The sequence below is a fragment of the Humulus lupulus genome, chromosome 7 (assembly GCF_963169125.1).
Source record: "Humulus lupulus chromosome 7, drHumLupu1.1, whole genome shotgun sequence".
NCBI classification, from domain to species: Eukaryota; Viridiplantae; Streptophyta; class Magnoliopsida; order Rosales; family Cannabaceae; genus Humulus; species Humulus lupulus.
The window spans coordinates 71,104,128-71,124,627 of NC_084799.1; the positions used below are offsets into that span (position 1 = coordinate 71,104,128).

The following is a 20,500-nucleotide window of genomic DNA, read 5'->3' on the forward strand; positions in this document are numbered from 1 at the left end:
GCTGGCACCCTCTTCAATGGGAAGCCAGTCGTCAGGAACCAGTACTCCCGGAGATCAGGAACCCTCGCGGTATGACAGGTGGGACACATCACGTCCGGATACCTCTCCATCCTATAAAACCCCACCTTGTCTGCATGACCTCTCATGGGTTGAGACTTCAGCCCATAGAAGTATAGCACCTCCTCCGGGGAAGGGGCCTCCAGGTCCCGGGACTTGCAGAAGATATACCACCCCGCTAGAAGCTTGTAGCTAGGGGGAATCAACTGGAAGGGGGCAATCCCCGCCTTCACGCAGAAGTTGGCAAAATAACTTCTTAGGGGCAAATGTGCCCCACACACTATGTGTGCCCAGCTCCAGGCACCAAAACCCTCGTGACTCTGGCTGGCAGATTCACCCAGCACCGACAGACAGTGCCACATCAGGCCCGGGATGTTCTTCAGGCCCGCTTCTGAGGAATACAGCTCCAGCATGCCGTAGTTCCTGAACAGGTTCGGCTTCTGGTCCATCTCCCAGATGGAACTGTTGATAATCGGTGGGCTAGCAGTGGCCACCTTAGCTTTTGTTTTCTCCTTTGCGCCGGCAACAGGGGAACCCTGCTCCTGGGCAGATTCAGCCTCTACCGCAGCAATGACTTGTTCCTTTGAGGTGTTCGTCACTAACCAAAAGAAACAAAGAAGAAAACACTCCAAGCAGTTAGCACCCTTGTCATACCCTAACGGCATTACAGGCGTCGGGGAGACCCTCCCTGAAAAATTCTTGGAGAGGCTCCCACCGAGCTTGCCGAGGGGTTGGCATCATGCCACCCGGATGACAGCAAGGAACCAGATTCAAACTTCGAGCCTAAGCCCGCCGAGAGAAATGTTTTCCCAGGGAAAGACACCCTAAAGGCGTTCACGCTTATGCCCTAAAATAATAAACCAGGACAGCACAAGCAGACGAAAAACACCTTTCCAAGAGCAAATCGGCAAAGCATGCAAAGAAATGACTTATCGACTCACATCAATCGCATGCCTATCAAAGCCCTATTCACGCATGCATATAGACGACACCGGCAGAAAACTCAACCCTAACAACTACCAACAATCTAAGGTTTGGAAGGAAAGAGCAAAGTAGAAATACTTACTGGTGTTCGGGTAGTTGAAGATTGAAGGAGTAACCGGGTCACTACACCGCACGATCACGTGAAGTAAATGCTGCAAAGAAAAACGACGATTCAAACCCAGAACTTCGGCGAACAAACCCACTGCCAAATCAAAAGAAAAGTTTCTAGATTCCTTACCAAAAGAAGTGGCAAATTCGAAGGAAAGGAAGCTTGGAAGCTTGAGAGTTCGAAGATTTGGGAATCTGAAAATTTGAAAGATCGAGAATTTGAGAGCGTAAAGAGGAAGAAAGGTCCGTTCCCTCGTTTTTATAGTAGGAACGAAGTCCTTTCGAATTCTACAAATGGACGGTCCTGATCTTCCCATACCGCATGCATCAGATCCGACGGCTGGAGATGAAGAGCCGGTCCTATTTATGACTCCTCGGATGGGAATAAAGTATTTATTTCCCATCATTATACCATCTCGGGCCCGGAGTACCATTAAATACCGTCAAATCACTACTCAGATGCCTGACGCACGCATACTCAGCCAGTCGCCTCACGCACACGTCTTGGTCATAAAGCCATTCCCGGCATGACGCGTGGCCCTTGCCACACTTGAGTACTTGAGTTCAAACAGAAGAAATTTCCTTTCTTTTTCATACTAACACTCAGGCGGGAAAAAGGAACCCTTCCAGGAACACAGGAGGTGACCCCTCGCCTAATCTAGAAACCAGAATACCCGGAGGGCTGTACAAGCTCCCGGACCTCTCAAAGCTCCGTGACCTTGGGGGGTAAATGTTATCCAGATTTCCGGATAGCATTTAGATGGATAGCCTCGGGGAAGTAGAATTATCAAAGTCTTTCACGAAAGGTGACCAGAGCTCGCGGATGGACAGAAAGGCTTCGCCTCTCCCGTTTAGTGTCAAGCTTACTCTTTCAAGCAACCGCGACAAGGAAGCTCGTCAATTCTCCCGGACTCCCGAAGGGATATCCTTCGGGGAAGGTTCTTCCAGGAGAAGCTCTTCAGGTTACCTTCGCGGATACAGTCCCGTGCCTCGCACGAAAGAAGACCAAGCAGCCGAGTCATGGAGGAGGCATAGTTGGAATGATATCCACCTGACACAGGATCCCACCTGACACGCCTGACAGGTCGAGGCCGCACACATCCCAGCACGCCTAAAAGTACCATTTCGCCTACTGTTCTGCTGACAGCCTGGAAAAGACAGCTGCCTTTGTGCATTCCCCATACTTTCATGTAAATATACCCACATAGAGCCTGGTAGCCAGGCGACTACGGTAATTGTATCCCCTATTTATGGCTGGTGTAATTAAGGCTCAGGGGGGCAGAGTGAAACCCTAATCCAAAACCCTAGCTATAAAGACCTCCTCATTTTAGGATAGGAGGGGGTCAAGAAATTAGAGAGCAGGAACTCTGCCAAAAATCTCTCTAGCTTCATCTTCTTCAAGAGAACCCGAGAGAAACATTGTGAGTTTGTGAGGGTCTTATACACCAGCCATTTCACTGTAATTCACTACAAGTATAATAACATCGACTCGTGGACTAGGGCTCGTTAACGCCTGAACCACGTAAAAAACCTGTTTGTTTATTTATATTTCTGCACTTCTACAGTTCTTATCTTTTTATTATTTTGTTTGTATTCGTTTCCGAAAAACTCGGTAAACAACTGTAATGTGTAAGTAGAACATATCGTAGATCTTATCTACTTTGCTAATATTTGAGTACATGGACTCCATTTCCTATTTCATGGCTTCGAGCCATAGTTCCTTTTCAGGGCTAGCCATTGCCTGTTTGAAAGACAACGAATCATCGTCACCAGTGTCACCAAGAACCATATTGGTTGTTGGGGTTTTATGCCCTAATTAAAACTCAATTTCTTTGTAATTTCATTTATTATCAATAAAAGAATAGAAATTATTTTTTGACTTGGTCAATCACTTTGCTCACATGTTTTTTTTTCATGATTATTTGTTTAATATAAACTTCTATTAAATCTCGAGCATATAGCTAATTGCATTTTTAGTGACGTAATCACAGTGGAATATAAATATTGTTATATGTTCAACTATAAGTTAGTCTTAAGATTAGTTAGTGCGCAGTATTTACACTGACTTGCCAATCTATGATATGATCTACTTACACATTGTAGTGTTATGTTATTTCCAGAACATTAGCAAAGTAGATAAGATCAGATGTATTTGTTACATTGGACTGGATTGATATTGACAATAGATAGGATAAGTAAACATACCATTACTATCTATTCTAGTCATGTCATATAGTTGACCATAGGTCAATTCAATCTCAATTCTGAGTGATTAGTATTCTAACTGATTGTATTATTTGTATTCTTTGACTTGTTCGTTACCAGCTTACCCTACGGACTAGCCCATACTTACATATTGGGAACTCGGTAGTATAATTGAGTGGGAGTGTTAATCATAGATATGAACATCTATAGCTTCTGATGAAGAAGTGAAACGATGGTTTCCTTTTAGTTTGGTTCTAGGTGCTAAATGATAGAGATCTCATTTTAGTAATTAATATTAGTTTACTGAAATATCATTTACAAAGAACTAAGTGTTTTAAGGATAAAATACAATGAGGGGTAAAACGGTATTTTAGTCACATCTCATTATAGACTGTCTATAGAGGATTGAGTGACAATTATTGTTGTAACAATGGATAATAAATAACGTATCTATATTTGTTATAGAGTGTTCTATGAATTCAAGAGTGCAATTCCGAGTCTTTAGTGAAGTCACGATGAATTAATAAGTTAGTAAATTTATTTGTTAGATTTATGATAACTTATTGGAGCTTTATTTCATAGGCCCATGGTCCCCACTGTACCTTGGATAAAATCATCTAGATAGTCCCAATTAATTGATTTAATTATCAATTAGAATTATCAAAGTTGACCAGGTAAATTTTGGATAGTTTCATAGAGTTATACAATTTAGAGAAGAAAAGATAAATTATGGCAACAAAAAAAAATGTTAAAAAACAAAATAAACAGATTTATTAATTAAGATAAATTGGTATCTAAATTAATAACTAAGTTTAAATCAAGGTTCAAATTATAAATAATTAATTTGATAAAGGATTTAAATAATTATTTAATTAATTAAATCAATAGAAAATAATACAGGCTTTGATTTTAAGTCCAATGGGCTAATAATTAAATGGGAAATTTCACGGGCCTAAAGCCCATGATAATTTCGACCTAGGGCTGATTTTTTGCTATTATTTATTGATTTTTAATTAAAATAAGTGACCTAGTTGAGTCTATAAAAGGAAAGCTAAGAGAGAGTTGAAAACACAAGTTGAATCACAAGTTCCTGATAGGTTTTAGATTCTCTCTACTGCATAAGTCATTTTCTAAGCCTCATTATTCTTTTTTCTTCTTCTCTTTGTATCTATCTCATGTGTTGAGAATTTCCCACCCTAGTCTAGGTGATCTACGGATACTTTGAAAGGCTGTGAAGAAAATAGAAGAACGGTTCAGTTTCTTGGTAATACTCTGCGACAGAAAGGATACAAGGGTTAGAGAAACTAAAGGAATGACTCAATCATTCCGCTACTAAATAATGTAAGTGTTCTTATCATTATCTCTGTATGAATTCAATTTTAAAAACATGTTTTAGGTTTTCTTATATTAATTCGTTTAATATAAGATCTACATGAAAATAAACAAGATCCTATATAAGTTTTCCAAACAGTAATAACCCTACTCGTTCATGCAATCTATCTAGATAAGTGACTATAGAGCCACACCATGGCCCATTTCCCAATTCCCTGTATAACCAGCCTTAGGGCTGACCAAGCAAACCTAGCGCTTATTATTTCATGCGGCCATAGGGTTGTTCAAGCGTATATCACGCTTCCGGGTTAGCTTGACCACATCGGCCGACGTTCAGTACGCTATTGTGGCCCTTGACTCATAAGCCAAGCCTTTAAACCCTCGGCTTATAAGTCGAGCCTCGTAAATCCTCGACTTATAAGTTGAGCCTTTTAAACCAGATATATCCTTGACTAATAAGCTGAGCTTTTAATCAAATTCCCTAGACAGATCCTCGACTTATAAGCCAAGCTTTTAATTAGATACAATGGATAAATCCTCGACTTATAAGTCGTGCTTTTCAGTCAAATATAATCAATAACCCTTGATTTAAAAGTCGAGTTTTTCAATCAGATATAACAGATAACCCTCAACTTATAAGTCGAGCTTTTCAATCAGGCATAACAGATAAGCAGTCATTACTTAACATGTATACACAGTGCAATCAACATGTTTAATAAAAAATTCTAAGCATGGTTATAACCATGTTCTATAACCGGACCAAGCCCAAACACAAACCGGGTGCAATTTTCTTACCTTAGGTCTTGAGTAAATAGCTTATGAGAACCCCGTGTACGGTCCTTTCCTCCCTAGCCTAATGGTTCACCCTAGTCACAACCATATCAAGGAATAATTATCAAGAAACGAACTAATAAAAGCCTTCCAGAACAAGTCCTAGCCTCCGGGACCCTGAATTCTACTATACTGGGTAGTAGAACCACTCCTGAGCCCTTAGGTTTTGGTTCCCACAACCCAAAACTCAAATTTCCAATTTTCCCCCATTTTTGAGCTGCGGCGCAACTTGCCTAGTGCTCCAGCGCCAAGGCGATTCGAGGCACACCCTACCTCTCTGTAATGGCCCGACTAATTCTAAGACCTCGGACCATTAAAAACTACTAAGACATAGCTACTATTTTGGAATACATACATACATAAAATATTATAACTTTATTAAAAATCCAAAATACGGTATGGAATACAAAATATGGTATGGGATCCAATTGTTAAACAAAACATAAACATAAACTTTAATTAATAGTTTAAAAAACTAAGTGGGGAAATGCATAAGATCATAAATTAAAAGACTTGAAACAACGTCATCCTTGATCTTCCAACAGTCCATTCAATCAATCCATCCCCAATCCACATGCCAAGCTGCCACAAATCCATCCTGACTTCCAAGCTCATTTTCCTGCACCATCTAAAATAAAAGGAATGAACCTAATGTCCAACAAGGAAAATCTACTAACAGCATATATCATACATTATAAGAATATATCATAAAACATATATTACAAAACATATGATGTAAAAACGTATATCATATAGGACTACAATATTAATGGCCATTAACTCATTACCGTGGTATGTGATTAAACTATCTAGGTCCTCAGTCTACTAATCGAGGTAGGTTAGATCACAAAGTAGTATATGATAACCCATCTAGGTCCCTTGTATACTAATCGAGGTAGGGTAAATCATAACTCTAATCCACGATAATGAAAAAAATCTGGGGGTTTGCTATCTAAGCAACTACAAGCCCCAAGTGACTACAAAACATATTTTTACATATATACATAGCACATAACATATCATAGCATGTAAACATATCATAACACATAATCTAACCTATTTTCCTTACCAAAATCGGGATATTGGAGACAAGAACAAGATTGGAAAACTCTGAAAACCTTAAGTTTCAAGAATCTTAAACACCTAACCAAAAGTCATAATAATGAGTTAGGATCTGAAAAAAAATAAAAGAACTATGATGGATTAAACCTCAGGATAAGAATACCTTGAATGAACTAGAACTCCGATCTACACCTCGATACCGAATTAACACTCTATCTTACTTCCCAAGTGTTTAGAAAAGCTTAGATTGAAAAAGCTTTTATCCCAAAACCCTAGTGTTTTCTCTCTAGAATAAACTTAGCAACTTGGAGCCTCTGAAGAATGCTTGAATAGTGAATGAAATGGCTGAGTACTATGTCCTATTTATAGAGTTCAAGGAGTGAAACTAACCCCTTTTAAAATGAATAGTAATTGAATATATTTGAATTTTCGGTTCAACAGATGCCAAGAACTCGGTCAAAAACGTTCAAGAACAAGTCCAAGTGGTTGAGGGCTGTTTCTAATTTAAATCCACAAAGTTTCAAAAATGGCTCCAAGATCCGATATATTGCCTACCCAAGGCGATATATCACCCCTACCTATGCCCCGAGCTTTCGTGGTTTCATTCATGTGAAGTCAACATGTTTTCCGTATCTTTCGTAAGCGACATATGAGCCCCTATAGGTGCGATATATCGGCATACGCTGATATTTTAAACACGTTTTTGCACACTTTCAGCATATTTTAAGTTTGTTAAAACAACTTTGATTGAATAAAACGTGATCATAATAGATGCTGGAAGGTTCTAGAGCTTCTAGATTTATCCTTTATTAATTTATTCATCTAAAATGCTTAAATCCTTAATAAACATGCTTGTGACAAGTGTCACGTTCTTATTAGTTCTATCTAAACCTTAGGTTATAATAAATAATATTTCAAGGACCAACTATATTAATAAAACCTTATGTTATAATTAATATTTCTAAACTTTAGGTTAAACTTATAAAATTCATAACTATTTCTATAAGTTTCCAACTAAATCCCGGCTTGAACCAATATCCACGAAAACTAAAATACTACAAGCTACTACTAGCTACTACTACTACTACTACTATCTAGCTAAGTAAAATTATGAGACGCTACAATTCTCCCCTACTAAAAAGAATTTCTTCCCTAAAATTTACTTACCAAACAATTCCGGATACCGTGCTAGGATGTCTTCATCCAACTCCCACGTTGCCTCCCCATCTTAACTATTACTTCATAGGACCTTGACTATCGTAATACTCTTAGACCGTAATTCCTTCATCCCCTTCTCTAGGATGCTAACCGGTCGTTTCTCGTAACTCGGGTCTTTATGGAGTGCTATCGTATCATACTTTAGGACGTGAGATGGGCCTGACACATATCTACGCAACATCGACATGTGAAACACATTGTGGCTATCTACTAGAGCTGACGGTAGGGCTAATCTATATGCAATTGATCCCACCTTGTCAAATATCTCAAAAGGACCTATAAATCAGGGACTAGGTTTGTATTTCTTCCCAAACTGCTTCACTCCTTTCATAGGAGATATCTTTAAAAAGACTTGATCTTCGACTTTGAATTCCACATCTCGTCGCTTGGCATCCGTATAACTCTTTTGTTGGCTCTGAGCAGCGAGCATATGCTTTCTAATCAGCACCACTGCATCATGAGCCTCTCTAATAGCTTCAGGTCCAAGAAGTTGTCTTTCTCCTACCTCGTCCCAATGTAACGGCGATCGACACTTCCTTCCATAAAGTAACTCATAGGGTGGCATACCGATCGTTTCCTGGTATCTATTATTGTAGGAGAATTCTATAAGTGGAAAATACTTACTCCACGATCCTCTGAAGTCCAGTACACAAGCGTGCAACGTATCTTCTAAAATTTGTATGGTACACTCAGACTGACCTTCGGTTTGAGGATGAAATGTCACACTAAGACTTAGCTTGGTACCCATGGCTTGCTGCAAGCTTCCCCAAAATCTCGATGTAAACATCAATTCTCTATCGGATACTATGGTCTTAGGGATTCCATGCAGTCGTAATATTTCTCATTCATAGATGTCTGCATACTGGTCTGCAGTGTACGTAATCTTGACAGGCAGGAAATGAGCTGACTTGGTAAGTCTTTCTACCACAACCCAAGTCGAATCGTGTTGCTTATTTGTTCGTGATAATCATGTCACAAAGTCCATGGCTATGTCTTCCCACTTCCATTCCAGAATTCTAAGCGGTTGCAATAAGCCTGCAGGTCACTGATGTTCCGCTTTCACTTGCTGGCATACTAGGCATTTGGACACATACTCTACTACGTCTTTCTTCATTCCTAGCCACCAATATAGTGCCTTAAGGTCGTGAGTCATCTTGGTCGACCCCGGGTGAATAGAGTATGGGGTAGTGCGTGCCTCTTATAAAATCTTCATCTTAATTCCATGGTCATTCGGCACGCACACCCGTCCTTTATATATCAAGAACCTCTGTCCTGATATGGAGAAATCCGTAAACCTGCCTTCTTTGACTGCAGCATATATGATACTAATGTGTCATCACGCCCTTGACCGATTCGTATATCTTCTAATAGACTCGACTAGAAGGATAAGTTAGCCAGTTGACCAATGACTACTTCTATTCTGGCATTAATCAGCTCTTGCTGTAGCAACTTTTGTATTCTGGATAATGCTGCTAGATTTCTATAACTCTTCCATCTTAGCGCATCTGCAACTACGTTTGCTTTTCCTGGGTGGTATAGGATTTCGCAGTAATAATTCTTTACTATTTCTAACCACCTGCGTTGCCTCATGGGTAGCTCTTTCTGCGGGAAGAAATATTTTAAGCTCTTGTGGTCCGTATAAATCTCACACCGTTCTCCATAAAGATAGTGGCGCCAGATTTTCAATGCGAAGACCATTGCTGCCAACTCCATATCGTGTGTTGGACAAAGTTGCTTGTATTCCTTTAGCTACCTTGAGGCGTAGGCTATCACTTTGTCATTTTGCATCAGCACACAACCCAAACCTTGCTTTGACGCATCACAGCATACTACAAACTTGTCGGTGGGTGTCGATACACAAAGTACTAGTGCTAAGCATAGTTTATCTTTGAGCAACTGAAAGCTCTCTTCACATCTATTTGTCCAGTTGAACTTTTGCTATTTTCGGGTCAGGTTCGTAAGCAGAGTGGCTATCTTAGAAAAGCCTTCTACGAATCTCTGGTAATAGCTTACTAGCCCGAGAAAACTTCTAACCTCTGACGCATTCTTAGGTCTTGTCCAATCCTTCACAGCCTCTACCTTTGGGTCTACTACGACTCCATCCTTAGATACTATATGGCCGAGGAACACTACTTGTGATAGCCAAAATTCACATTTCTTGAACTTAGCGTAAAGTTGATGCTCCTTTAGTCGTAGCATAGTTAGTCTTAAATGTTCCTCATGCTCGACTTCGTCCTTGGAGTACACCAAAATATCGTTTATGAACACTACGACGAATTTATCCAAGTAATCCTTGAAGACCCAATTCATTAAGTCCATAAATGCGACTGGACCGTTGGTAAGACCAAAAGACATAACTAGAAACTCGTAATGTCCATATCGAGTTCTAAAAGTTTTCTTTGGTATATCCTCTTCCCGTACCTTGAGCTGGTGATAACCGGATCGTAGATCAATCTTTGAAAACATAGTCACTCCTCGGAATTGATCAAATAAGTCATCGATCTGGGGTAGCGGGTACTTGTTTTAATTGTCACCTTGTTCAGCTCACGGTAATCTATACACATCTGCATGCTTCCATCCTTCTTCATTACAAATAGAACCGGTGCTCCCCATGGAGAATGGCTTGGTCTGATGAAACCCAAGTCTAAGAGTTCTTGCAACTGCGTTTTCAACTGCTTTAGTTCTGTAGGTGCCATCCGGTATGGGGCCTTGGAGACAGGCTCGGTTCCAGGTACTAGTTCGATTGTGAAGTAAATTTCCTGAGTAGGCGGTAACCCTGGTAAGTCATTAGGAAATACCTCTAGAAATTATTTTATAATGTGGACATCTCCAACCTTTAGTGGTGTTTCTTTTGACACATCCGTGACGTTTGCTAAGAATGTGTGACATCCTTTCTCTATCATCCTCTGAGCTTTGAGAGATGAGATAAGTGGTGTCCATACACCTGAAACCTTTCCCATAAAACATAGTTTCTGACCGTTAGGAGTTTTGAACGTCACTTTCTTACGTCTATAGTCGATGGTTGCACCATGCCTTGCTAGCCAATCCATGCCCAGTATTACGTTGAAGTCTTTGATTTCTAGCTCTATCAGGTCTCCTTCTAGTTCTGTACCCTTGATTTTGATCGGCACTCCTCGTACTATTCTTGATGATAGGACTACTTCGTCTGAAGGCAATTCTATCACAAACCTAGTTCTAAATCTTTCACAAGGTTTGTCTAATTTTTCTATCATTCCTAACGAGATATACGAGTGTGTTGCTCCTGATCAAACAATATTGAACACATATTATCGAGCATAGGAATCTGACCTGTGACTACTTTGTTACTAGCAGCGGCTTCTTCATGGGCCAAGGCAAAGACTCTGGCTAGACCCATCTTGTTGTCCCTCTTTTCTTCATGTTTGAGTTGTGTACATTCCTTCTTCCAATTACCTTCGTGGCCACAGTTGTAACAACCTTTGGTGTTTGCACAACACTCACCAGGATGTCATTTTTGGCACTTGGAGCACTACGGGTATTCTACATAACCCGACCTATTACTTTCATTATTTGTCCGTGCTCTTTTGTCACCATCAGCTTGTTTACTATCAGGATGCTTTCTTTTCTGGCCATTATTGTTGTGCTGGTGGTTGCTATTGTGGTTCCGACCATTTTGTGTTTGATTCTGTTGCTTGGGTTCAGACTTGCTGGCCTCCTTCTTACTAACATTTTCCTGAATCCTTTACACCTCTATAGTCGTTTCTAGGGCATCAGCGCAAGAAATGGTTCCAGGATTTGCAAGCTTGACTCCTAGCTCAATCATGGGTCTGAGTCCCTGGTGAACTTAGTAACCCTTAAGAAATCAGTTGGGACCAACTCTGGTGCAAACTTGGCTAGGCGATCAAATTGTCGAGCGTACTCGACTACTATTAAGTTGCCCTGCTTTAGATTGATGAACTCTTCTACCCTCATAGCGATGACTGTCGAGTTGTAGTACTTCTTGTGAAACAGTTTCACAAATCTAGTCCAAGTCATGGTGGCGACGTCATGAGTTTGTTGTACTAAATTCTACCAGATTCTAGCGTCCTTCTTTAGAAGAGAAGAAACGCAGGATATGCGATCCGCATTGGTTAGGTTCATGTGTGCAAGTATCGGCTATACATTCTTGAGCCATTCTTCTACCTCGAAGGGGTCGATTGTCCCTTCAAAGTTTGGAGCGTGCTTCTTATGGAAACGCTCGTAGAATGGCTCTATGTACTAACCTAGATAAGGTGCATAGTTCGCCATCGACCACCCCCCATATGGACCTACTTGCTGGGGTGCTTAAACCGCTGGCTGAGGCTGTTGTTGCAGCTGAGTCTAAGGCTGCGATTGAGTCTGTTGTCATTGTTGTTGCAGTAGTTCTTCCACTTGTTGACATAGTCAGACAATCTCAGCGGTGTTGTCCACAGGAGGTGGTGCATTTCCATTGGCAGCACAGTGGTAGTAGCACGCGTTCCCCTTCTTCGGACTGGAGGGGCTTCATTAGTCTCGTTGGCAGTGCTGGGGGCATTGGCATTCGTGCGTGCAGACCTTCGTAGCGACATCTTCAGCAAAATTCTAATAATCTAGAAAAACATGTTAGAACTTACCCTAATAAGCTCTAAGGCAAAACTTGGTCTAATCAAACATAACTCGGACCTATCAATTATGATTTCTTATGAAAAAATATGCAATCCTTCTTTATAATTAAGGTGTGTTTCTATACTTAGAACAATATGCCATCTTTATTATTTTCTAAGTTTGTTTCTAACCATCCTATATGACTTAATTCTCAGGCTCGAAACTTGTCGTTGTTCCAAAGTTAACCATATTGAGGGAGGGCTGGGATCAGTAAAATCATTCCCACTACTATGGCCCCCTAAACTCTCAATACAAAACCTGATCCATTGATTTGTATCCACCCTCACCGAACTCAGTCATTATTTATTGAATTTATTATGATTGTATAAAAAATAATCAAACTCATACATGTCATTCAAACATAAAAACTTTATTCATTTGGAAAAATATTTTCACTAAGTACAATCATAAATTCAATAAAAATAAATAAATATAGAAATAAATAAACTAAACTAAAAATAACTAGGGTAAATCTAAAAATCAGAATCCTCTACATCTGACCCTTCATCTAACATATCATCATCTATTTCTTCATAACCATCATTACTATGAGCCTCGAAACTACCTCGGGGAATTTTCATTAAGATATTATGCTTTTGTTCATTAGTGAATTGAAATTCAAATTTAGAGGTAAACTTAAGTATAAAGAAATAATATCTCATGGCTATCGGTAAATCATCTACATCATCCATAGTCTCCCATAATTCTTCTAATTTTGAAACTACAGAAGGAAAATCTTTAAAAATCCTAATTACTAGAACATATTGTTCCATCGCTCTCATCATAATTTGCTTAGTAGTTTGAAGGTAAACTATCTCCTTGTGAAATAGGACCAATCTTTGAGTGATTCTTTCTAGCATTCCTATTGTATTCCTTGGTTCTCTAATCCTTTTCAATGCCTTAATGGCTCAGATATCTTGATAGGTCAAAGCTTCATTCATTCTTAACTGAAAACATAATGACTAAAACGTTAGCTATAAACATAAACACTTACATTGGCGGTTAGATCCGGAGCTTGTGCGTGTGTATCAAGGAGAACTTCATGCATATAAATTGTGGCTCTAATACCAACTGTAATGCCCCGAATAATTCTAAGACCACGGACCATTAAAAACTACTAAGACAGAGCTACTATTTTGGAATACATATATACATAAAATATTAGAACTTTATTAAAAATTCAAAATACGGTACGGAATACAAAATATGGTATGGGATCCCATTGTTAAAAAAACATGAATATAAACTTTAATTAATTGTTTAAAAAACTAAGTGCAGAAATACATAAGAACATAAATTAAAAGACTTGAAACAACGCCATCCTCTATCTTCCAGCAGTCCATTCAATCAATCCATCCCCAATACACATGCCAAGATGCCACGAATCCATCCCGCCTTCCAAGCTCATTTTCCTGCACCATCTAAAATAAAAGGAATGAGCATAATGCCTAGCAAGGAAAATTTACTAACAGCATATATCATACATCATAAGACTATATCATAAAACATATACTACAAAACATATGACGTAAAAACGTATATCATATAGGACTACAATATTAATGGCCATTAACTCATTACCGTGGTATGTGATTAAACCATCTAGGTCCTCAGTCTACTAATCGAGGTAGGTTAGATCACAAAGTAGTATATGATAACCCATCTAGGTCCTCTGTCTACTAATTGAGGTAGGGTAAATCAAAACTCTAATCCACGATAATGATAAAAATCTTGGGGTTTTCTATCTAAGCAACTATATGCCCCAAGTGACTACAAAACATATTTATACATATATACATAGCACATAACATATCATAACACATATAATCGAACCTATTTTCCTTACCAAAAACTGGGATATTAGAGACAAGAACGGGATTGGAAACCTTTGAAAACCTTAAGTTTCAAGAATCTTAAACACCTAACCAAAAGCCATAATAATGAGTTAGGATCTTAAAGAAAATGAAAGAAAATAAAAGAACTATGATGGATTAAACCTAAGGATAAGAATACCTTGAATGAACTTGTTGATCTGTGAAATTGGCCAACGGTCGTATGTATAGTATACGACACCTTTTGAATGAAATAAATTGAATAAACGACAAAGTACAATTATCTTAAATAAACACACAGGAATTTTATAATGGTTCAGCCCTGTTTTGATGAACAGTAATGACCTAATCCACTTAGCTTTTAGTATTGAATTATTTGACCATTACATTGTTGAACCAAAGTATTCACTCATTCTCACTTGCCCAGAATTTCTCCCCAAATGTTCTTTAGATCTCCTAAATTCCAGAAAAAGCGATCCTTTGAAATGAAGCCTTGGGTCCTTTATTTATAGTACCCAGGGGTTGTTACATGACCAATAGTAATGGGATCGTGGTTTGGTACACGATTATCAAGTAGTGGAGATACGTGTCCACCTCCCCATGATTATGAGATCGTGGGTCTTCTCATTGTTTCTCTAGATCGTGGTGGATAATGCACGATAGAAACCTATGAGGAAGATGTTAAGTCTCTGTTGGTATGTGAGACTTAGGTGCTAGGCCTAATGACCCAGGCATGGGTGCTAGGCCTGTGACCTTCTGGGTGTTTGACCTGTTGATCCTCTGGGTGTTGGACCTGTTGATCCTCTGGGTGCTAAGCCTGTGACCTTCTGGGTGCTAGGCCTGATGATCTCAGTTTGAACAAGAGTGAGTATTTCTCAATGAAGTGTACTTGGGGGTTTGAGCCAAGAACCCTATGAAGAATAGAGTGGGCCGACCACCCAGGTGGTTCTTGAGCATGTCAAGTCGACCACCCTAGGGGTTAGGGTCAAGCCGACCACCCCTAGGGATCCTTGGGCATACTGGGCCGACCACCTCTTGGGTAGGGGTCAGGTTGACCACTCTCTTGGACACACTGGGGCCGACCACCCCTGGGGTAGAGGTCAGGCCGACCACCCCTAGGGCTCTTAGGCCTACTTAGGCCGACCACCCCTAGGGGTAGGGGTCAGGCCGACCACCACTAGGGGGTTTAGGCTTGGTCGACTTCCCCATAGCTCCTGGACCTATCTTTTTTTTCCGGTTGGTCTTTTCTCAATACTTTGTCATTTTTTCCCTAATTTGTGATGTCACGTGTCGCATTCTCATTCACCACGTCATCCTGTATTTTTTAGGGATAACAGAACTAGAACTCTGATCTACACCTCGATATCAAAATAACACTCTATCTTACATCCCAAGTGTTTAGAAAAGCTTAGATTGAAAAAGGTTTTATCTCAAAACCCTAGTGTTTTCTCTCTAGAATAAACTTAGCAGCTTGTAGCCTCTGAAGAATGCTTGAATAGTGAATGAAATGGTTGAGTACTAGGTCCTATTTATAGAGTTCAAGGAGTGAAACTAACCCCTTTTAAAATGAATAATAATTGAATATATTTGAATTTTTTGTTCAACAGATGCCAAGAACTCGGTCAAAAACGTTCAAGAACAAGTCCAAGTGGTTGAGGGATGTTTCTAATTTAAATCCACAAAGTTTCAAAAATGGCTCCAAGAGCCAATATATCGCCTACCCTAGGCGATATATCGCCTCTACCTATGCCCCGAGCTTTCGTGGTTTCATTCATGTGAAGTCGACGTGTTTTCTGTATCTTCCGTAGGCGACATATCGGCCCCTATAGCTACGATATATCGACATACGCTGATATTTTAAACACGTTTTTGCACACTTTCAACATATTTGAAGTTTGTTAAAACAACTTTGACTGAGTAAAACGTGATCCTAACAGCTACTGGAAGGTTCTAGAGCTTCTAGATTTATCCTTTATTAATTTATTCATCTAAAATGCTTAAATCCTTAATAAACATGCTTGTGACAAGTGTCACATTATTATTTTTTTTTGGTAAATCAGAGAAAGTGTATATAAAACCAAACATATTTACATCCTAATAGCACCTAAAAAAAAGGCCTGAATTTTGATGTTCTAATTACAATTGATTCAGCCAATTCAGATCACTAATTGAGAGACCTTTGCCTATAATGCCTTTTATCCTATATCTGACCACATTTTTAATACTTTGTACAAGTAAAACTACCTGTTTACATTTAAGTTGCCATAACACTTCATTCCTATTTAGCCAGAGATGATAGCACATAGCAGCCAGAGTAACTGTGAGCACACCTTTCTTGAACTTTTTGTATCTGCTATGCCTTATATTGCTAATCAGTCCATGGATCGAAGTAGCTGGTGTCTTCCATGTTAGCCAATCCTTTACTTCTGTTAATACTCTACTGCTGTACGTGCATTCAAATAGGAGATGTTGTATGCTCTCTACATCAGTTTCACACACTACACATTCCACCTCTTGACATATATGAAACTTCTGTAATCTCTCTCTAACTGGCAGTCTTCCACACATGATTATCCAAAACAGAAATCTATGTTTTGGAACTGCTGAGTTATCCCAAACCAGATGATACCATATGACCTTACTCTATATAGGACATAATATACGATAGCCTTTTTTTATCTGGTATACTTCAGATTGAAATTCCAGAGTATCCATCAGCTGTTTGAAGCTATTTTTGACATTTACAATTTGCTTCCAGTACCAGCTACTTGTTGATGGAGCTTCATAACTCCACCAGTCAGCTGAACCCAAGTATACATGGTGAACCCACTTGATCCAAAGATTATCCTGTTTTGTTGCCACAGCCCATATATATTTCCCTATTGCAGCTTTATTCCACTCTAGGACATTTCTAAATCCCAAACCGCCCTCCTTTTTTGATTTACAAAGAGTTTCCCAACTCACCAAGCCAGGCCCCAAGAACTTGGACTCTGCTTTCCATAAAAAATCTCGGCAAATAGCATTTATTTTCTGCATCACTCCTTTGGGCAAAATCATAATCTGAGACCAGTATGAATTGATTGTGAGAAAAACTGAATTAATCAAAACAACTCTACCTGCATATGAGAGGTTTCTAGAGCTCCAAGTTCTAATTCGAAGGGTCATTTTCTCCACTAACAATTCACACTCTTCGACTGATATTCTTTTTGAACTAATTGGGATGCCAAGATATCTAAATGGAAACTTACTTCTCACAAAACCAGAGATGTCCAATATTCTTTGAACTTCCATGGAACTCATTCCACAGCAGTAGATAGCCGATTTGGCTTCATTAGGTTGCAAACCAGAAGTATGAGAAAATAGCTTGAGTCCTTGTAATAACAGGTAGATTGATTTGAAATCACCATGGAAAAATAGTAGGACATCATCCGCAAAACATAAATGCTACAACTTGAGCGGGGCACACCTTTCATGATACTGAAATTCTGGTTTGTTTCCTATTTTCCTCAAGATACACGTGAGATATTCCATTCCTAACACGAAGAGTAGAGGTGACATGGGATCTCCTTGCCAGAGTCCTCTTTGTGCTGGAAAATATCCCTGCATTGAGCCATTTAGCAGTATAGAAAATCTGGTAGTTCGGACACATATCATGATAAGCTTAACTAAATGCTCAGGAATCCTTAGAGCACTTAACATCTCCTCTATAAAATCCCATTCCACCATGTCATAACCCTTCCTCAGATCTAGCTTAATCATATAGCTAGGCCTAGCATTTTCCTCCCATAATTCCTGACTAAATCCTGGCAGACCATAATATTGTGAGCAATATGCCTCCCTTTGATGAATCCTCCATGATTCTCAGCTATCAAACCAGGTAAACTGTTACGCAACCTTGAGCAAATCAACTTGGTATCAACTTTATAAACCACATTACAACATGCAATGGGTCTAAAGTCACTAACCCCAGTTGGGAAATTTATTTTTGGAATCAAGGTCAGACTTGTAGTGTTTACCTCTTTTAACAGCTGCCCAGAGTGACGAAAACTTAACACTGCTGCACTCACATCCTTTCCTACTATTTCCCAATTATCCTGGAAGAAGCAACTTGGGTAACCATCTGGTCCATGGGCTTTAATACTTGGAATATCAAACATGGCTTTTTTTACTTCTTCAACTGTATATTAAAGTCACCAGCAACTTAGCCTTTGCCTCTGTTAAAACAGGCCCAGTTCTAATGATATTTGGTTGTACTCTCCTCCTGCCTTCCAACTTTGATCCCAGAAGCTGCTGATAGTAGATTAGGAAGGCTTTAGCTACCTCTCCAAGATGTTCCACCCAATTTCCATTCATATCTTGTATTGTATAGACCCTATTTCTTATCCTCCTTGCTCGGATGCTTGAATGAAAAAGCTGGGTATTTTCATCTCCTTTTTGTAACCAGTCCAACTTTGATTTCTGATGGAGAAAAGATATGTAGCTTTTGTGAATGTGTGAGTATTCCTGCCTGGCCAATTCCTCATGTTTTATTAGCTGTGCATTCAAAGGGTCATCCTGTAGATTCTGTTGCTGCCTAAGTAACTTTTGAAATGCTAAGGTATCAACAACTGAAATATTACCAAACTCCTTCTTGTTTATATCCCTGAGTACACTTTTGAGCCTTTTCAATTTCTGAACCAGTTTAAACATAGCAACACCAGTACACGGCTGATCCCAACTAGCTTGTACCTTTTGTTTGTAGTCTGATGCAAATTGCCGCATACGAAAAAATTTGAAAGGCCGTACACCCCCTCGTACTTCTAGATAGACTGTTAGTACAGCAGGAGAATGATCTAAATTCCCTTCAGGTAAGAAAAGTACCTCCGCAAATTCATACTTGATGAACCATTCTTGATTAGCCATTACTCGATCCAGCTTGGAGTATATTCTGCTATTTTTGTCTTGCTTGTTATTCCAAGTGAAAAAACAACCCAAGTATTTCACATCTGCAAGTTTGCATTCTACTATGCACTCTTTAAAGGCCAAAGTCCCACCTCCCTGTGTTCTGTTCCCCACTCGTTCTTCTGTAGCTAGGATATCATTAAAATCTCCTAGAACCACCCATGGTTGTCTAATTCTACTTGCTAAGTCTTTAAGATCTCTCCAAAGTAAGGTCCTACCATTTGCATCATTAAAGGCATAAACAAACGTAAGAAAAAATCCTTCCTGTCTTCTACCTGCCTTGACCTCCAAATGTATCATTTGACTTGTACACTTCCTAATATCCACCTGAAACATAGCTGGATTTCAGCTTATTATTATTCGGCCTCCCTTGTGCCAAGCATTATTCGAAGAAAAACACCACCCTGCAAACATTCTTAGGTATACGTCGCCAAGTTTCTGGGTTTTCACCCTTGTTTCCAAGAGCCCAACCAATCCGATCTTCTTGTTTGAGATTAGATGTTTAATCTCATTTTGCTTGTTTGGATTGTTGAGACCTCGGAAATTCGATGCCATAATTCTATCCATTGCCAAGAGGTGGCTCTCCCCCACCTCTATTCTCATCTTCATTTCCATCACTAGGCCCCTGTTTCCTCAAAATGTGGAAATTATTTCCAATAGGAAGAGAAACTTCTTCGTGAATCCGAACCTTCCCTCCTTTCCGAACTTCCTGAAATCCATCATCATCTTGTACCTTATCTGAACTTTCCCTGGTATTCTTCTCCAAGTTCTGTTTCACCACCCAAGTTTTCTTCCGTGTCAGCTGTTTCCTCCACATCCCTGTCTCATGACCCAAGCCTTGACAGTTCTTGCATAGAGTTGGCTTCCATTCATACTCCACAAATACTGTCACTTCCTCATCCCTTTCAGTTATGAAATGAATAAGCTCAGGGAACTCCTGCTTTAAGTGCACCTCCACCATGACTCTCGGATAGTTAAGACGTTCTTTCCTTAGAGTGATCTGATCCACCATGACCGGATTCCCTATTTGGCAGAGCATCTTGAACAAAGCTTTCTCCCCCCCAGTATTTAAGATCTAAGCCTTTGAGTTGTATCCATGTAGGTGCCTTTTCTACATTCTCTTTTTTAAAATCAACAGATGCAATCCAAGGTTTCATGATAATGGGTTTCTTGTCAAAGAACATGAATCCCCCTGATATGACCCGATCTCTCATCTCCACATTCTGAAAACGGACAATGAAAATGTCGTGGCTGATTAGCCCAACCTTATCAACCTGGTCCTTCCACAT

The 20,500-nt window shown here is 39.5% G+C and overlaps 1 protein-coding gene across 1 annotated transcript; it reads right to left on the reverse strand.

The window, feature by feature from the left end:
• Positions 1-18,443: 18,443 nt before the first annotated feature.
• Positions 18,444-19,547, reverse strand: LOC133791831 (uncharacterized). The gene has a single exon (XM_062229742.1). The coding sequence runs from the start codon at positions 19,545-19,547 to the stop codon at positions 18,444-18,446; it is 1,104 nt and encodes a 367-aa protein (XP_062085726.1).
• Between the last annotated feature and the right edge of the window lie 953 nt (positions 19,548-20,500).

What these genes read in the sequence shown, in the direction of transcription:
- LOC133791831 (XM_062229742.1), bottom strand. Translation starts at nt 19,547, where the DNA reads ATGTTTCAGGTGGATATTAGGAAGTGTACAAGTCAAATGATACATTTG.